The sequence below is a fragment of the Armigeres subalbatus genome, chromosome 2 (assembly GCF_024139115.2).
Source record: "Armigeres subalbatus isolate Guangzhou_Male chromosome 2, GZ_Asu_2, whole genome shotgun sequence".
Classification (NCBI taxonomy): Eukaryota; Metazoa; Arthropoda; class Insecta; order Diptera; family Culicidae; genus Armigeres; species Armigeres subalbatus.
In genome coordinates, this window is record NC_085140.1 from 96093644 (window position 1) to 96109183 (window position 15540).

General features: G+C 42.8%; 2 protein-coding genes across 2 annotated transcripts; both read left to right on the top strand.

The window, feature by feature from the left end:
- Window positions 1-697: 697 nt before the first annotated feature.
- On the top strand, window positions 698-15295 carry LOC134210169 (zinc finger protein 845-like). The gene is made up of 6 exons (XM_062686192.1): window positions 698-1024; window positions 1082-1619; window positions 1681-2029; window positions 2093-2300; window positions 14744-15055; window positions 15123-15295. Exons 1-6 carry the CDS (start codon window positions 866-868, stop codon window positions 15273-15275), a joined length of 1719 nt encoding a protein of 572 aa, XP_062542176.1. The 5' UTR covers window positions 698-865; the 3' UTR covers window positions 15276-15295.
- On the top strand, window positions 11319-13754 carry LOC134214743 (uncharacterized). The gene is made up of 2 exons (XM_062694067.1): window positions 11319-11467; window positions 11818-13754. Exons 1-2 carry the CDS (start codon window positions 11450-11452, stop codon window positions 12745-12747), a joined length of 948 nt encoding a protein of 315 aa, XP_062550051.1. The 5' UTR covers window positions 11319-11449; the 3' UTR covers window positions 12748-13754.
- Window positions 15296-15540: the final 245 nt, after the last annotated feature.

A 15540-nucleotide genomic window follows, 5' to 3' on the forward strand; every position in this document is an offset into this window, starting at 1 on the left:
TAATTAAAATAATATTGGAGTTCTGGCATCACTGTATCGGAAAAGAGGAGATTAATAAATAATCATTGTACACGACGGTCACGTTTAATTTTCAATCCGAGAAATAAACTCCATTCCAAACGTGTTTTGAGCAGGGGACTGAAGAGAAGGCTAATACGCCTACCAACCATTCATTCAATATGGCGTACAATGTTTTTGTTTTAATTTCGTTTGGTTCATGATAACAAAACTTCGGAAGTATCGATGAGCTATTTTTCGACATAAAGAAGCCATACAAACACAAAACGCTCGATGTACCTCAACCAATTGCAAGTGTTCGCCCGGAGAAGTTAAATGCCGATAATTAGCACTAACTGCGTACGAACCAATCACCCAAAATGAGCGCTGAATTCGGGTATACTACCCAGAAACTGGGTACCAAAAACAGAAGTACCAAAAGCGATGTTGGGTAGAGTGCCATTGTACCGCGGATGACAGGCGTTTCACCCTCCTGGTTTTGAGCTATCGTTGGACAACCACCGTACGGAATTATCCAGGGATTTCTAACCGAAACCCTCTGTAATTCCAAACGATTCTATACATAATAAATCATAATAAAATCCCGCCTTTTCCATTAGCTATAGCAGAATAAAAATAAAATTAAAAAATATCGTGAAACAATGACCGTCAGAAACAGCTAAATATAAGCTGATATTTTTTTTAGTGTAGTCGCTGATTACAAACAAAAAGCGAAAAGTGACTTTTCTAGCAATAAACAAAAAAAATAAATTGTAATGCACTAAACAAACTGTTATCGGTTGAAAATTTGTTTGCTTTGTATTTTATATTTTAATTCGCTCAATTAATCGAACAAATTGAATGTGCAATGAAAATAAGCGCGCTATTTCACTTTCCCGACGTTTGTCGTTTGTGCATGCAGCAGAAACCGGCACCGGAAATGGTTCCACTTGCCAGCATACTGCCAGAGTTTGACATGCAGCTTTTGGAATTGATGGATGAGTTTTGTGGGTCGCCCTCCCAGCAGGTAAGATTGTTTGGTTTTTCTAAATTACTGCTTGAATAAATGTAATATTCTTTACAGGATTTCTCTGATTTGTTACCGTCCGCCGTTTGTGAGCAGTGCCAGCAACATTTTCTAGCGGCTTTTAAATTTAAACGGAAAATGATGTTCCTTCGAGATTTTCAAATGGCTTTTCTACTGATGAACCATAATGGTGATTCTCAACCACTGCGTCAACTATTTGACGACCGTTACGAAACCATGAGTTCGCAGTTCCAGGAGATTGATCTAATAGACCGTGATCACAAACTTCGTTGGGAAGATTTGACGGTGAGTATGGAGAGACACGAAGGATCAATTAAACAGAAAGATGGAGCTGCTGAGGATGATCTCGAAATGGCCCTACGCGAAAATGAAATGAATGAAGACAATGATCAGATCTTCACCGTTGAATTGCTGGAAAACAGTGGTGATGATGGGTTCTCCTGCCATTCGGATTTTTCCGACGAGAACGTTGAAATTGAATATTTAGATGTTGAGCACGGCTCAAATGATGGCGGGATGGAAGTTGAGCAATCAGCCAATTGCGATGAAGAGAAATTAATTTTTGCAGAAGCAGGTATGAAAAATTAGAGAAAATCGTTTCAAAAAGTTTATATTTTTGTACTCCCAAATTTAAGATAATGCAAACTGTGCGATTCCGGCGCTGGAACGTTCGGAACACGAAGCGGAAGTTGAATGGAACTGTGATTTTGAAAATTGTAAAGAGCGGTTTTCGTGTGAAGATGAGTTGATTCAACACAAGGAAAAAATTCACCGATGTTGGGTTTGTAGCATTTGCGGAGTTGTGCTGAAAAATAAATATTCGCTGAATGTTCACATTCGGAGACACAAAGGTCTAACAAAATACCCTTGCGAGTATTGCTCGTCGTCGTTCTACACCTCACAGGAATACAAACTACATCTCGGTTTGGTACATGTTGCGAGCGAAATGGCAAAATGTGGCATTTGTGGATTAGAATTCAAAAAGTACTAAAAAAAAAGTTTCATATCACCGAATATAAATTATCATTTTGCATTCTCTTCTTCCAGTGTAACATGCTTGAAACGTCATTTGAAATCTCACTCGGAAGTGAGAAATTATCAGTGCCCTTATTGTGAGAAGGCTTTCAAAACCAACATGCATCTGCACAGGCACAAGGAAACAATTCATCTAAATGTGCGCTTCAAATGTGGTCATTGCGATGTGTCATATGGCCGCAAAGATAAGCTTCGGATGCACATAGAACGAGTTCATAATGTAAGTTACACCATGGTTGCTTGACACACTTGTGTCGTTTTTGGTTTTAAACATGGGTCAGATCCAACCTCGACCCTGAATTACTGAACGAAAATGGATTCGGGATCGAGTCACTATGGCGGTGTTAGTGCCATTAATCGAACTGTCAACTTAACAATTTCATGATTTTTTGACGTGGGGTGATGACGGCTTTGAGTTTGTTGGAATCCCGCTCAGCGTATTGTCGGTCCATATGCTGATTCAGCGAAAGATTGATTCGCGGGTCACGATCATGGGTCAGCAGGCGTACATCGTCTACAAGTGGCAGATTTCCTCATGCAAACACTGCAAAGAGCATGCCCACACTGGCATATCTTGTGTTCAGAACAAGAAACTGCTCGTCCAGAAAAGCTACGCCAACGTGACGAAACAAGCTGGGCCACGATCATAACAGAAGAAGACAAGCCAGCGAGTCAGACCGAATCCCCCCAGAGACAACATTTTTAGAAGTGGAGATCTCGTGCCGCTTTCGAGGAATTTTACGATGCGCACCATCGCCTCTATGCACAACCTGGGATATGTGTGATATTGTTGGTCGAATAAATTGATTGTTCGTCCCGCTGTTGGTAAAACTTGATGGATGTTTGAATAAACGAGAGGTGGAGTCAATGTTGGTCAAACTGCTTGACCGTGTGTACGTTCCATTATCCCACCGGACGACCCACTGAGATGCACCGAAGAGACCACGACGGCCGAAATATTATCTGCTATCAAAACAAGCGCAGCAAAACGAACACCCGCAGCCGACGGGATCCCTCGAGAGTTTTACCTCCGGATTTACCTCAACGTCATCCACCGTAAGTTGAAGCACTCGCCGGAAATCTTCCCCATGCTTTCGTAGAAGGCATAATCGTACTGGTAAAAAAGAAAGTTGGAGACAACACTGCCCGAGCGTACCGGACCATGTCGCTGCTCAACACCGATTATAAACTTTTCTCCCGCATATAGAAGAACCGACTGCAGTGCGGAATGCAAGCCCAGCGTGTTTTGAGCAACGGACAGAAATGTTCGAACTCAGAGCGCAACATCTTCCGAGCCACTCTCGCTCTGAAAGGTCGGATCACTAATCTCCGTCACCACCGTCGCGCCGGTAAGCTCATCAGCTTCGATCTGCAGAACGCCTTCGATCGCCTTCATTCCTTTTCGACGCCATGCGGTCGCTCGGCTTCATTGAGGGACTCATCGGTCCTCTCGCGCACATTGCCAGTAGGTCTACATCCCGGCTACTCGTCAATGGTAAAGTCACTAGATATAGGTATCTAGTGACTTCATAGCCAATGGGTGCCTCTCTCATTGGTTCGAGATTACTCGTTCTGTGCGGCAAGGGTAATGCGACCAGCAAGCGTCCTGCGAAACGCGGGACGCCTATCTGGATTGCGTCTCTGGCTTGAAAGTGGATCCTCCAAAAATGCATTTCGACTAGATTTTGGTCCAAAAAAAAAAATTGGAAAAATATTTGTAAGGCTGTATGAATTGTAATAAATTTGTAAAACGAAGTTGAAAAATGCAGCGTCCCGCGAAACGCAAAAAGATTTGCTTGTTGCCTACGCCGACGACCTCAGCGGGATCGTGGCAATTTTTTCTGGCGATTTAAGTGTGAAATAGGGATTTAGAATGGCCAATACCGTGGACCCCCGATAATTTGAACGGTACATCATTCATTTTAACGGGGTTCACTTTTTAATTTGATCTTCTGGTTACTCTATGAGCGAGCATCAAACAAACCGGTTTTTGGCTGCTCTCTTTGTGGTTTTGTTTTGATTCTGCGTTCCGTTTCACGATGTTTCACAAAATCACAAAGTATAAAAAATTACCATTTTTTAATGAATTGGATAATTTTTAATAACTCCAAACAACTCTTGGCACGGCAAATGCAGGTTAAGCGTACCATTGGTTCTTCGCGTACCTGAAGGAATAAAATAGACCCCATCTCGCGGTCCTTAGCCTCTTACCCAGCAACTCCTATCCCTACCTTCTCGTGGTGCTCGCCAGGATACGAGCAACCCTAAGGAAGATCGGCTAATCAACCCCGGTGGGAAATATGGTCGTATGCTGACAGGGAAGGGGGATTTGCTCCTATCCGGAGGTGCAAATCTAACTGAGCGTCTGTTCTCCTTGTCACGATCGGTTCACAACAGCGTCTGTTCTCCATGTTAGGGGTGGCTGATCATCGTCCGAATGCCAGCGAGAGACTCTAAGTGAAACTGTGCACCATGGTCCACCGGGAATAAGGAGGAATGATCCTCCGGACCCTGCAAGCCAGCCTTAAAAAAAAATATAAGCAACGAACAATCAATAAGAGAGTACGGACCGGAACCATCGGCGAAGGGACTAGCGATTGGAAACTCGTTTCGTGGAACTGCAAATCTCTCAACTTCATCGGGATCACACGCATACTCGCCGATGTGCTCAAGGATCGTGAATTCGGCATCCACGGTAACGGTAATGCGGTAACACACCCGAGCTGGGAACAGCTTTCATAGTGATGGACGATATACAAAGGCGCGTGATCGGGTGGTGGCCGATCAACGAGAGAAAGTGCAGGTTGAGGATCAAAGGCCGGTTCTTTCAAATTCAGCATAATCAACGTCCATAGCCCACACTATGGAAGCACTGATGATGATAAGGACGCATTCTACGCGCAGCTGGAACGTGAGTACGACAGCTGCTCAAGCCACGACAGCACCTACTTCCAATACAGCCTCCCGTATCGGTACACCTGGAGATCACCACTGCAGGCAGAATCACAAATTGACCGACATTATCGACGTCAGGACATATCGTGGCGCTAACATCGACTCTGACCACTATCTGGTGATGGTCAAACTGCGACCAAAACTATCCGTCATCAACAATGTTCGGTACCGACGACCGTCGCTGTACGAACTAGAGCGACTAAATCAACCTGATGTCGCCACTGCATACGCGCAGCATCTCGAGGCAGCGTTGCCGGAAGAGGGTGTGCCCGATGGGGCCCCTCTTGAGGACTGCTGGAATAAAGCAACCATTAACGACGCAACGGAGAACAACGTCAGGTATGTGGGACGAAGTCGACGGAACGTTTGGTACGACGAAGAGTGCAGACCAATTCTGGAGGAGAAGGATGCAGCGCGGGCGGTCGCGCTGCAGCAAGGTGCCCGGCAAAACGTGGAACGTTATAGACAGAAGCGGAGACAGCAGACCCGCCTTTTTCAGGAGAAGAAACGCCACCTGGAAGAAGCGGAGTGCGAAGAGATGGAACAGCTGTGCCGTTCTCAAGAAACACGCAAGTTCTATCAGAAGCTTAACGCATCCCGCAAAGGCTTCGTGCCGCGAGCCAAAATGTGCAGGGATGAGGATGGAAGCATCTTGACGGATGTACGTGTGGTGATCGAAAGGTGAAAGCAGCACTAAGAGGAACATTTGAATGGTGCTGAGAGTACAGGCAGTGAAAGTCAAGGCAGCGGAGGAGATGACTACGTCAGTTCAGCGGACGATGGAAGCCAACCAGCCCCCACCTTTAAGGAAGTTAAGGATGTCATCCAACAGCTAGTAACCAATAAACCAGCTGGTAAGGATGGTATCGGAGCTGAGCTCATCAAGATGGGTCCAGAAAAGCTAGCCACTTGCCTGAGGAGTGGAAGGAAGGGATTTTATGCCCCATCTACAAGAAAGGCGACAAGCTGGAGTGTGAGAACTTTCGAGCGATCACCATCCCCAAGCAACCAGAAGTTCGTATAAGAAGGGCTATTTTGGCTTAATCAGCTCTCATTTTAAGTAATTTTTTGTATGGTAGGAGCGTAAAAGTGAACTTTAAAGTTCCGTTAAGCATGCTTGGAACTTGATGTGAACTATAGTGAACCAATTAGTTCGGTTAAGAGTAAATTTAAGTAAAATCTGAACTTCTGGTTGCTTGGGTCCTCGATGCCACCTACAAAGTGATATCCCAGATCATCTTCCGACGTCTGTCACCAGTAGTGAATGAGTTCGTGGGAAGTTATAAAGCCGGCTACGTTGACGGCCGCTCGACAACGGACCAGATCTTTACTGTACGACAAATCCTTCGACAATGACGTGAATACCAGGCCCCAACGCACCATCTGTTCAATGATTTCAAGGCGGCATACGACAGTATAGACCGCGTAGAGCTATGGAAAATTATGGACGAAAACAGCTTTCCTGGGAAGCTTATCAGACTGATCAAAGCAACGGTAGATGGTGTGCAAAATTGTGTGAAGATTTCGGGCGAACACTCCAGTTCGTTCGAATCGCGCCGGGGACTAAGACAAGGTGATGGACTTTTGTGCCTGTTGTTCAACATTGCGCTAGAAGGTGTCATTCGGAGAGCCGGGTGTAACAGCCGGGGTACGATTTTCAACAGATCCAGTCAATTTATTTGTTTCGCGGATGACATGGGCATTGTCGGCCGATCATTTGCAAAGGTGGCAGAACTGTACACCCGCCTGAAACGTGAAGCAACAAAAGTTGGACTGGTGGTGAATGCCTCAATGACAAAGTACTTGCTTGTGGGCGGAACCGAGCGCGACAGGGCCCGCCTGGGAAGCAGTGTTACGATAGACGGGGATACCTTCGAGGTGGTCGAGGAATTCGTCTACCTCGGATCCTTGCTAACGGCTGACAACAACGTTAGTCGTGAAATACGAAGGCGCATCATCTGTGGAAGTCGGGCCTACTACGGGCTCCAGAAGAAACTGCGGTCGAAAAAGATTCGCCACCGCACTAAATGTGTCATGTACAAGACGCTTATAAGACCGGTTGTTCTCTACGGGCATGAAACATGGACAATGCTCGAGGAGGACTTGCAAGCACTCGGAGTATTCGAGAGACGGGTGCTTAGGACCATCTTTGGCGGTGTGCAAGAAGACGGTGTGTGGCGGCGAAGAATGAACCATGAGCTCGCCCAACTCTACGGCGAACCCAGTATCCAGAAGGTAGCTAAAGCCGGAAGGGTACGATGGGCAGGACATGTTGCAAAAATGCCGGACAGCAACCCTGCAAAGATGGTGTTCGCTTCCGATCCGGCAGGTACGAGACGGCGTGGAGCGCAGCGAGCGAGATGGGCAGACCAGGTGCAAAACGACTTGGCGAGCGTGGGGCGTATCCGAGGATGGAGAGATGCGGCCTCGAACCGTGTATTGTGGCGTCAAATTGTTGATTCAGTGTTATCTGTTTAGATGTAAACTAAATAAATGAATTGAGGTTAAATAAGGGTGGGATTATGAGCATGTTTTTATTTAGTTTTTCAACAAATTGTCACCTATATGGATTCGCTTTATGCGTTATACATATTGTACTCTGTGTTTCGTCTTTGACTTTCTTGATAAGATACCAATTTGGTTCCATCGTTGCTGTTCATATTAATGCTGAAGTTGTGGAGTGCATTATCTTAATTTGCAATGGCTTCAGTTAAGATAGCTCAAATCAATCTTCAGCATAAAAGAACAGCAACGATTAATCTTCGTAGACTTATGCAAAATGGCAAATCCCAAGTGGCTTTGGTGCAGGAACCCTATTTTCGCAAGGGTAGCTTCTACCTAGGTAACCTAGTGAACCCGGTTTTTGCTGCTTTCAGTAAAGAAATGGCAAACTCTCGATCAATGCCGCGTGCATGTGTGCTTGTTAACAATGCTATTGTTGCTACACTTATCTCTGAACTAACAACCAGAGATGTATGTGCTGTCACAATTGATGCAACTGGCGGAACCCCCGTCAGGAAATACGTCTATTGTTCGGTTTATTTACCACATGATAAACCATCCCCTACGGATGCTTTCAAACGAGTTGTCATATATTGCACTTCAAAAGGCCTTCCGCTAATTGTCGGCAGTGATGCTAATGCTCATCACATCATCTGGGGTAGCTCGGATATCAATCTGAGAGGCTCCAGCTTGATGGAATACTTAAGTAGTACCGAACTTAGTTTACTTAACATAGGCAATCGCCCAACCTTTATGGTATCTAATAGAGCAGAAGTGTTAGACATAACCCTTTGCTTCAATAGAATCAGTCACGAATTGACGAATTGGCATGTGTCAGATGAGGAATCGATATCTGACCATCGCTACATCTACTTTGATCATTTGAATGTTACTTCGCAGACCTTGCGTTTCAGAAATCCTTGTTCAACAAACTGGGATCTTTACACAGAGTTGCTCTCTACCAAATTTCATGGATATCTACCTTCTATAGAAACTCCTACCGACTTGGATGTTGCAGTTGATACTACAACGTTGCACATCGTGGAAGCTTTCGAAGAAGCTTGCCCTTTACGTTCTGTAAAAACCTCAAGAGGAACCCCTTGGTGGAATTCCGATTTGGCTAAGCTAAGGAAGCAGTGCAGAAGGAGTTGGAACAGACGCCATTCAGTAGGGACGGATTCTTTCAAGTTGGCTCGCAAAGCTTACAAGAAGGCTCTACGATCTGTTGAACGATTCGGCTGCAAAAATCTTTGTGCAAATGTTTCCAATTTGAGTGAAGCCAGTCGATTGAATAAAATTCTTGCGAGATCCAAGGATTTTCAAGTTGGCGAAATTCGCAAGCCAAATGGCGACTACACTTCTTCTGATGAACAATCGTTAGAGCACTTATTTGATACGCACTTCCCTGGATCAGGACTGGTAGCGACTGAAGCCACTCAAAATAGTGACTTTAGTGACCAAAGCTGACGAAAAAAGGAACCAAATAGTGACTTTCAGTTGCAGAAAAAGTGACCAAATAGTGACTTCCAATTTCAGTTGCAAGTTTGATGAGACGAAATCAGGCGTTTTTGGGTCGAAGGAGAATATTTTTTTCGTAATTTGTGGCGGAAAACATCTTTCACTCACCACTCTTTTCTCTTAGAACGAACTCAGAAGAGAAACGAAAATCGTACTCGCTAACTTTTATCTACTTAGTGACTAAGTAAATTTGTATTGCCCTCTCTTTTAACCACACGGAAATTTTACTCAATATTTTTAAAAAGCAGGACAATTCAAAACTATGAGTAGTCTGCAAGCAAATCAAAATTTTACGCCAATTGAAGTGAGCGAAATATGGTTATCACTCTTGACACCTGTTTTTCGTTTCGAATGAGTGAAAATTTCGATCATTGGATTAGCTGAACACCTACTTAAGAAAGATGCAGAGAACTCTACGATTTGTCATCGGTGAAACGGATGTTTTTTGAATTTTTAGTGCGACAGGAACAACAGTATTATGGAGATTCATGTACAACGAGCCTGGTTCAATCACCTTCGACCTTCTGCTTGTAATGAGGACCATGCTCTCTGAACTTTTAAATATGTTTACTCCAAAATACGCAGGTTTTCCAACGAGCTGTATTCATGAATGATTTTTGCTATGGAATTCGACAGCGCATGCAATCTTCAAAATTGGGGAGACTTGATGATCGCCTTTCTATCATATCTATGATACTCAATAAATATTTTTTTAGAGCAAATCCTTCATCTACAAAAAAATAGCCTCTTGAGAACAAATTAAACTTTCTTGAATTTTTTAGACAAATTTTTATATGGATGCCCTATGAGGGAAGTCTACTCTAATTGAGGCAACAACTTAAAAACCAAATATCCTGAAATTGTGGTGGAATTATGGCTTTTTTATCAATGAAGGTCATTTAGCATATTTATGGATTTGTGCTGTGAAAAAATGATAGCATTTGGTCATTATTGGGAGAATTTTTTCTAATTTTGCGTGGCCACTAAAAAACATCTTAAGGAAGAAAAAAACACAGTAAATAAGGATGTCAATTTAAAAAAAACTCGCAACATAACGATCATATGTCTAGAGGATCTATTATAAAAATACGTTATAACACTACTTTAGTTCTTGGTAAAACAGGGAAGAATCAAGTCTCCCCACCATCCCCTACTGCATAAAGTTTGAGTTAAAATCGAAATCGACAGGTCTCCTGCTTGCATGACTGTATACCAATTTATAAATTGTGACGTAAAACACCTTCAATTAGCTACTGGTGAAATGCCAATAAGAGCAGCCAGTTAAATGGCTGGCGAAGTTACAGAGCGATCATTTTTCCATGGTCCGTAATTTCATTTCCGCCATGAACAAAGCATCTTCCGATGGATACATAAAGCCTTATAAAAAAAATCTTAGTCAATAGTTTCAAAATAGTTGAAAATAGTGACTTTTTGCGAGAAAAAGTTACTTTAGTGGCTTGAGGTTAAAAAAAGAGACTTTTTAGTGGCTAGCCCGAAAAAAGTGACCAAGTCACTAAAAAGTGACCCGCTAACAGGCCTGCTGGATGTGTCGATATAACATCTTCGGATGATCCTGATGTCTTTTCATGTAGCTATGGGTCTTGAGCTCAGGCTCGTAGAATCATAACTACTGAATCGATTCAATGGGCACTTAACAGTTTTGCTCCCTACAAATCTCCAGGGGAGGATGGGATTTATCCCGTTCTACTTCAGAGAGGTTTTGAGCATATCAAACATGTTTTGAAAAAGCTTTTAGTATGCAGTTTTGCTACTGGGTATATTCCCATATCCTGGCGGAATGTCACTGTAAAGTTTATCCCAAAAGGAGGACGTGCTTCGTATGAAGAAGCGAAGAGTTTTAGACCCATCAGTCTGACCTCATTTCTTCTGAAATGCTTAGAACGTATTATCGATCATCACATTCGTGATGACTGTTTGGCAAACATGCCTCTTCATGTTAATCAACATGCTTACCAATCTGGAAAGTCCACCATGACTCTTCTACACAAGGTTGTTTACGATATCGAGAAAGCATTCGCTCAAAAGCAATCGTGCTTGGGTGCTTTCTTAGATATAGAAGGTGCTTTCGACAACGTGTCTTTCGATGCAATATTGGGAGCCGCATGTTGTCATGGGCTACCTAATATTATTACCAAATGGATTCACCAGATGCCTAAAAACCGACATCTCTTCTCGACATTACGTCAAGCAGCGATTAGGAAATTAAGTGTCGGCGGATGCCCTCAAGGGGGAGTATTATCTCCACTTTTGTGGAATCTCGTAGCAGATACGCTATTGAAGTTACTCAATAATGGCGGTTTTCGTACCTACGGATTTGCCGACGACTATCTTACATTGATAGTGGGTTTGTGCATTACTACCTTATTCGACCTGATGCAAAATGCTCTTCAGGTATTTTTTTGTTAAATATCTTGGCTGTGCATATGCACAGCATATGTTTCGAAATGGACAAAGGCACAAAAAGCTAACCGCGGTGGAGGTTGGTACTCGGATTCTGATGGCTTTTCCGCAAACGTGACCTTTAAGTGGTCTTGTTGTGTAGGGGTTATCACGCCTATCTAGAGAGTAGGAGGTTGAGGGTTCGAGTCCCTCCAAGACACGTGGATTCTTTTTCGCAAATTTCATATCAATTCGTCCATTTCGAAACATATGCTGTGCATATGCACAGCCAAGATATTTAACAAAAAAATGGTTTTCGTACGGCCGAGTTGCCGAATAATATGCAATTAATTGCTCTTCAGATAGTTGAAAGTTGGTGTCGCCAATATGGCCTTTCGGTCAATCCGAATAAAACATCTATTGTTCTTTTCACGGAAAAACGTAATCGTAATGGTATTCGTCCATTACATCTTTTTGGTTCTGAAATCAATGTAACTGATCAAGTAAAGTATGTGGGTCTAATTTTGGATTCAAAGCTTTCCTGGACTCCTAACATTGAGTTCAGAATCAAAAAGGCGTGTATGGCTTTCGGCCAATGCCGACGAACCTTTGGTAAAACTTGGGGTCTTAAACCCAAATATATCAAATGGATTTACATAACAGTTGTACGACCAATTTTGGCTTATGGATGTCTTGTGTGGTGGCAAAAGGGGGAAGTGAGGACAATTCAGTCTAAATTAGGCCATCTTCAAAGGATGTGCCTAATGGCAATGACTGGTGCGTTCTCTTCAACTCCCACGGCTGCTCTCGAAGTTCTCTTCGACGTGGCCCACTACACATACATCTCAAACAAGAAGCATTTTCTTGTACTTACCGACTATGGGTACTCGGTTTTATGGAAGAGAATCCTGCAAACCGCAGTTCTACACACACACACTTCGTTGTTACCGCTTATGGTTAATTGGGACACAATTTTCCTTGCTCCAAGTGATCTCACACACGTTAGTAGTTTTCCTTATAGGACATTTTCAACACAATTCCCCTCGCGGGATGAGTGGACATCTGGCTATTTGGAGAGAAGTATGTCGGACAGCATTGTTTGTTACACTGACGGCTCCCTCCTCGAAAGTAGAGCAGGTGCAGGCGTCTATTCGCGTGAGCTGAGATTGGAACAGTCACACTCACTGGGTACACACTGCACTGTCTTTCAAGCGGAAATATTTGCCATCATGTGTGGAGTGCAATCTGCACTGCAGCAACGCATTATGGGCAAAGTAATATACCTCTGTTAGATAGCCAAGCAGCTATTAAAGCTCTCGCCTCGGCCAACTCAAGGTCGAAGTTAGTAATCGCATGTCGAACTCAAATTGAGGAACTGAATTCAGTTAATACTTTACACCTTATATGGGTACCTGGTCATTCTTCCATAGCTGGAAACGAATTGGCTGATGAGTTAGCTCGTAATGGAGCATCGCATGACTTTATTGGTCCTGAGCCAGCTATTCCAATATCCAAGTGTTGGGTGAAGCTTTTGATCAACTCTTGGGCTGTCACTCAGCACAAATGGCATTGGAGTAGTCTGGATTCATGTCATCAAACAAAATTGTACATCCGGGAGCCATCTCCGGTAGTAGCAAGCTATTTAGCTAATCTGTCTAAACAGAATTGCAGTGTCTTAGTGAAGGCCTTGACAGGTCACTGCCGACTGAACTAGCACATGGCAATATTCAATATAGTTGTGAATCCGATTAGGGAACTTCTTATCATATAATATGTAACTGCCCAGTCTATGCGCAAATTCGCTTCCAAATATTTGGTAAACATTTACTTAGTGAAATTGACTTCAGAAACCTGAACCTTCAGAGTATTTTGTTGTTCATAACCCGTTGTGGTAAGTAGCTATAAGCTCTTGTACGCTTATGCGTTGTATGCCCTCTTCAAGGGCCCTTTTTCAAACATTCCCATTGTTCTCCCATCCACATTCCTTTCCTTTTTGTTCACTTCCTTTTCCGTCAGGTGTGTGATGAAAAAGGCTGTGAAGGCGATGGCACAAATCTCCCAAATTGAGGTGAACATGCCCCTGGAGCCGACGTTCTGATACCTGATACCTGATGTATTATACAATTTATATAATTATTACCGAAAGATGAAATTTTACACTATTGCCAGACATATTATTTTGATTGTTATGATAGTTATTCAAAACATTACAAGAAAAAAAAAATGTTCATAACTTTGCATGCATAACAATGCATGTTTATGATTTGATCGATAGTTCAATTTCCCGATTGGTTTCATGATTTCCCGCATTTTTTCCGGTTGGATTTATTTCCCGGTTTTTCCCGCTACTTCTGCTTTTCCCGACTGGATGGACACCACTGGACACCCTGTATGAGACAGTAGTTGTAACAAAACACGTCTGTATTAGATGATTACCAAAGGTAGAATGAGAAATTTATTTTTTTAATTAAATATTTAATATAAACAGTTTCTAAGGAGTAGTTTTTCGTCGCCTACTCGACTTATCCTTCAGCCTATACGCCGACGACATCAGCGTGATCGTGACGTCACTGTGGTAGATCGAGGCGATGAGGAAAGTCTTTCGTCGTTTTGGTCTTGCCGCCGGCGCGCAATTGCGATCTGCAATAGCGCAAAACTGTTGCGGTGAATGTGGGGTTTTGAGAAAGGAATATGTTAGACACCCAGTGGCTACAAGCTACCCATGTAGTCAAAATTCTGGGTATTTCCTTAGCAAATTCTATACAGCTGATGACAACGCTGAACTGGAATGCGATGGTGGAAATGTTTGTGCAGCAAATGTGGCTGCAATCTTTACGGAAGCTCACACTGCACCAGAAGGTTATCACGCTAAACACGTTCGGTACGTCAAAATTGTGGTACTGTCTCATTTTGTGTACATACGATCAAAATCACGTCGTCGATGGGAACGTTTCTATGGAGACGAACTGATTTTTAAGTATTTTCATAAGTCTCGCGCATAGTTTCATAGGGGCGTAACTGTATTGATCGATTTCTTTTCGTCGATGTTTTCTTTTTATTATTGTAGCGAATTGCGCTAGTTTGTCGATGATTTAATGGTTTGGTGCGATAAAGGATGAATGTATCTTGCACCAGAATCGATAATCACGGTTGTAGCTTTTGAAACAATTGAGTTATTAACAAAATATAAAATCGATTAAGAGAAATCGATCAATACAGTTACGCCCCTATGAAACTAAGCGCGAAAAGTCGTTTAACCTTATACCGTACGCTTTTCCGTTCTCGTAGATACAAATGTACTTTTTGTGCAACATCTGTCTGAAATCATTCACCACCGAGGATCAGCGACAGGAACACATGGCCCTGCATAGCCAGCCCAAACCACTGGAATGTGGCATCTGTTTGGCGGCTTTCTTAACTCGGGAGGAGTTCAACAAACACGTCTGCATATCATACCGTGAGGATTACGTTTGTTGCGCGCGGGATTTCAAATTCCACACATTCTACAACAAGCACATGTTCCTGGTGCACGGTGTGAAAGCGAATGCTCGTGTCAAACCGAAGGACGACAAGTTGATCGCAAATGTTCGCGCGGAAAGGGTGGGTAAACCATTCGATTGTTGAAATCGAATATAAATTATAAAATTGATTTCATTTTTATTTCTAGAAACAAGAAGAACGATGCGCCAAATGCGAGAAAACATTTCCAACACGAACCCAAAAGAATGCCCACAAGCCTTTGTGTCGGGGGAAGCAGCAAAATCCAGAGCAACCTCCCGTAGAAGATTTTGTTGTGGAATATATCGTACCGAATGATTAAATATAAATTTTATAAACGAATTATGATTTTTTTGGATTACGTTGTATAGTGAAAAAAATATGGTGATTGCTTTCAAGGATAATTCTTTTACGGAGTTCAGAAATGTGAAGAACTGTTCAATGATAATTTTATCTTTATCTAAGGAACATCAAATTTCCTAGAAAGATTTTTATGTTAGAAAAATGACCCACTCTGATCTCCAGGGACGGTAATTTTTAGTTGACAAACTCTTTTTTTTTGACATGTAACTACCTACGAAAACTTC

What these genes read in the sequence shown, in the direction of transcription:
- LOC134210169 (XM_062686192.1), top strand. Translation starts at nt 866, where the DNA reads ATGAAAATAAGCGCGCTATTTCACTTTCCCGACGTTTGTCGTTTGTGC. An exon ending in ACATAGAACGAGTTCATAAT is followed by an intron (nt 2,301 to 14,743) that starts GTAAGTTACACC and finishes CCGTTCTCGTAG; the next exon opens with ATACAAATGTACTTTTTGTG. An exon ending in CAAATGTTCGCGCGGAAAGG is followed by an intron (nt 15,056 to 15,122) that starts GTGGGTAAACCA and finishes TTTTATTTCTAG; the next exon opens with AAACAAGAAGAACGATGCGC.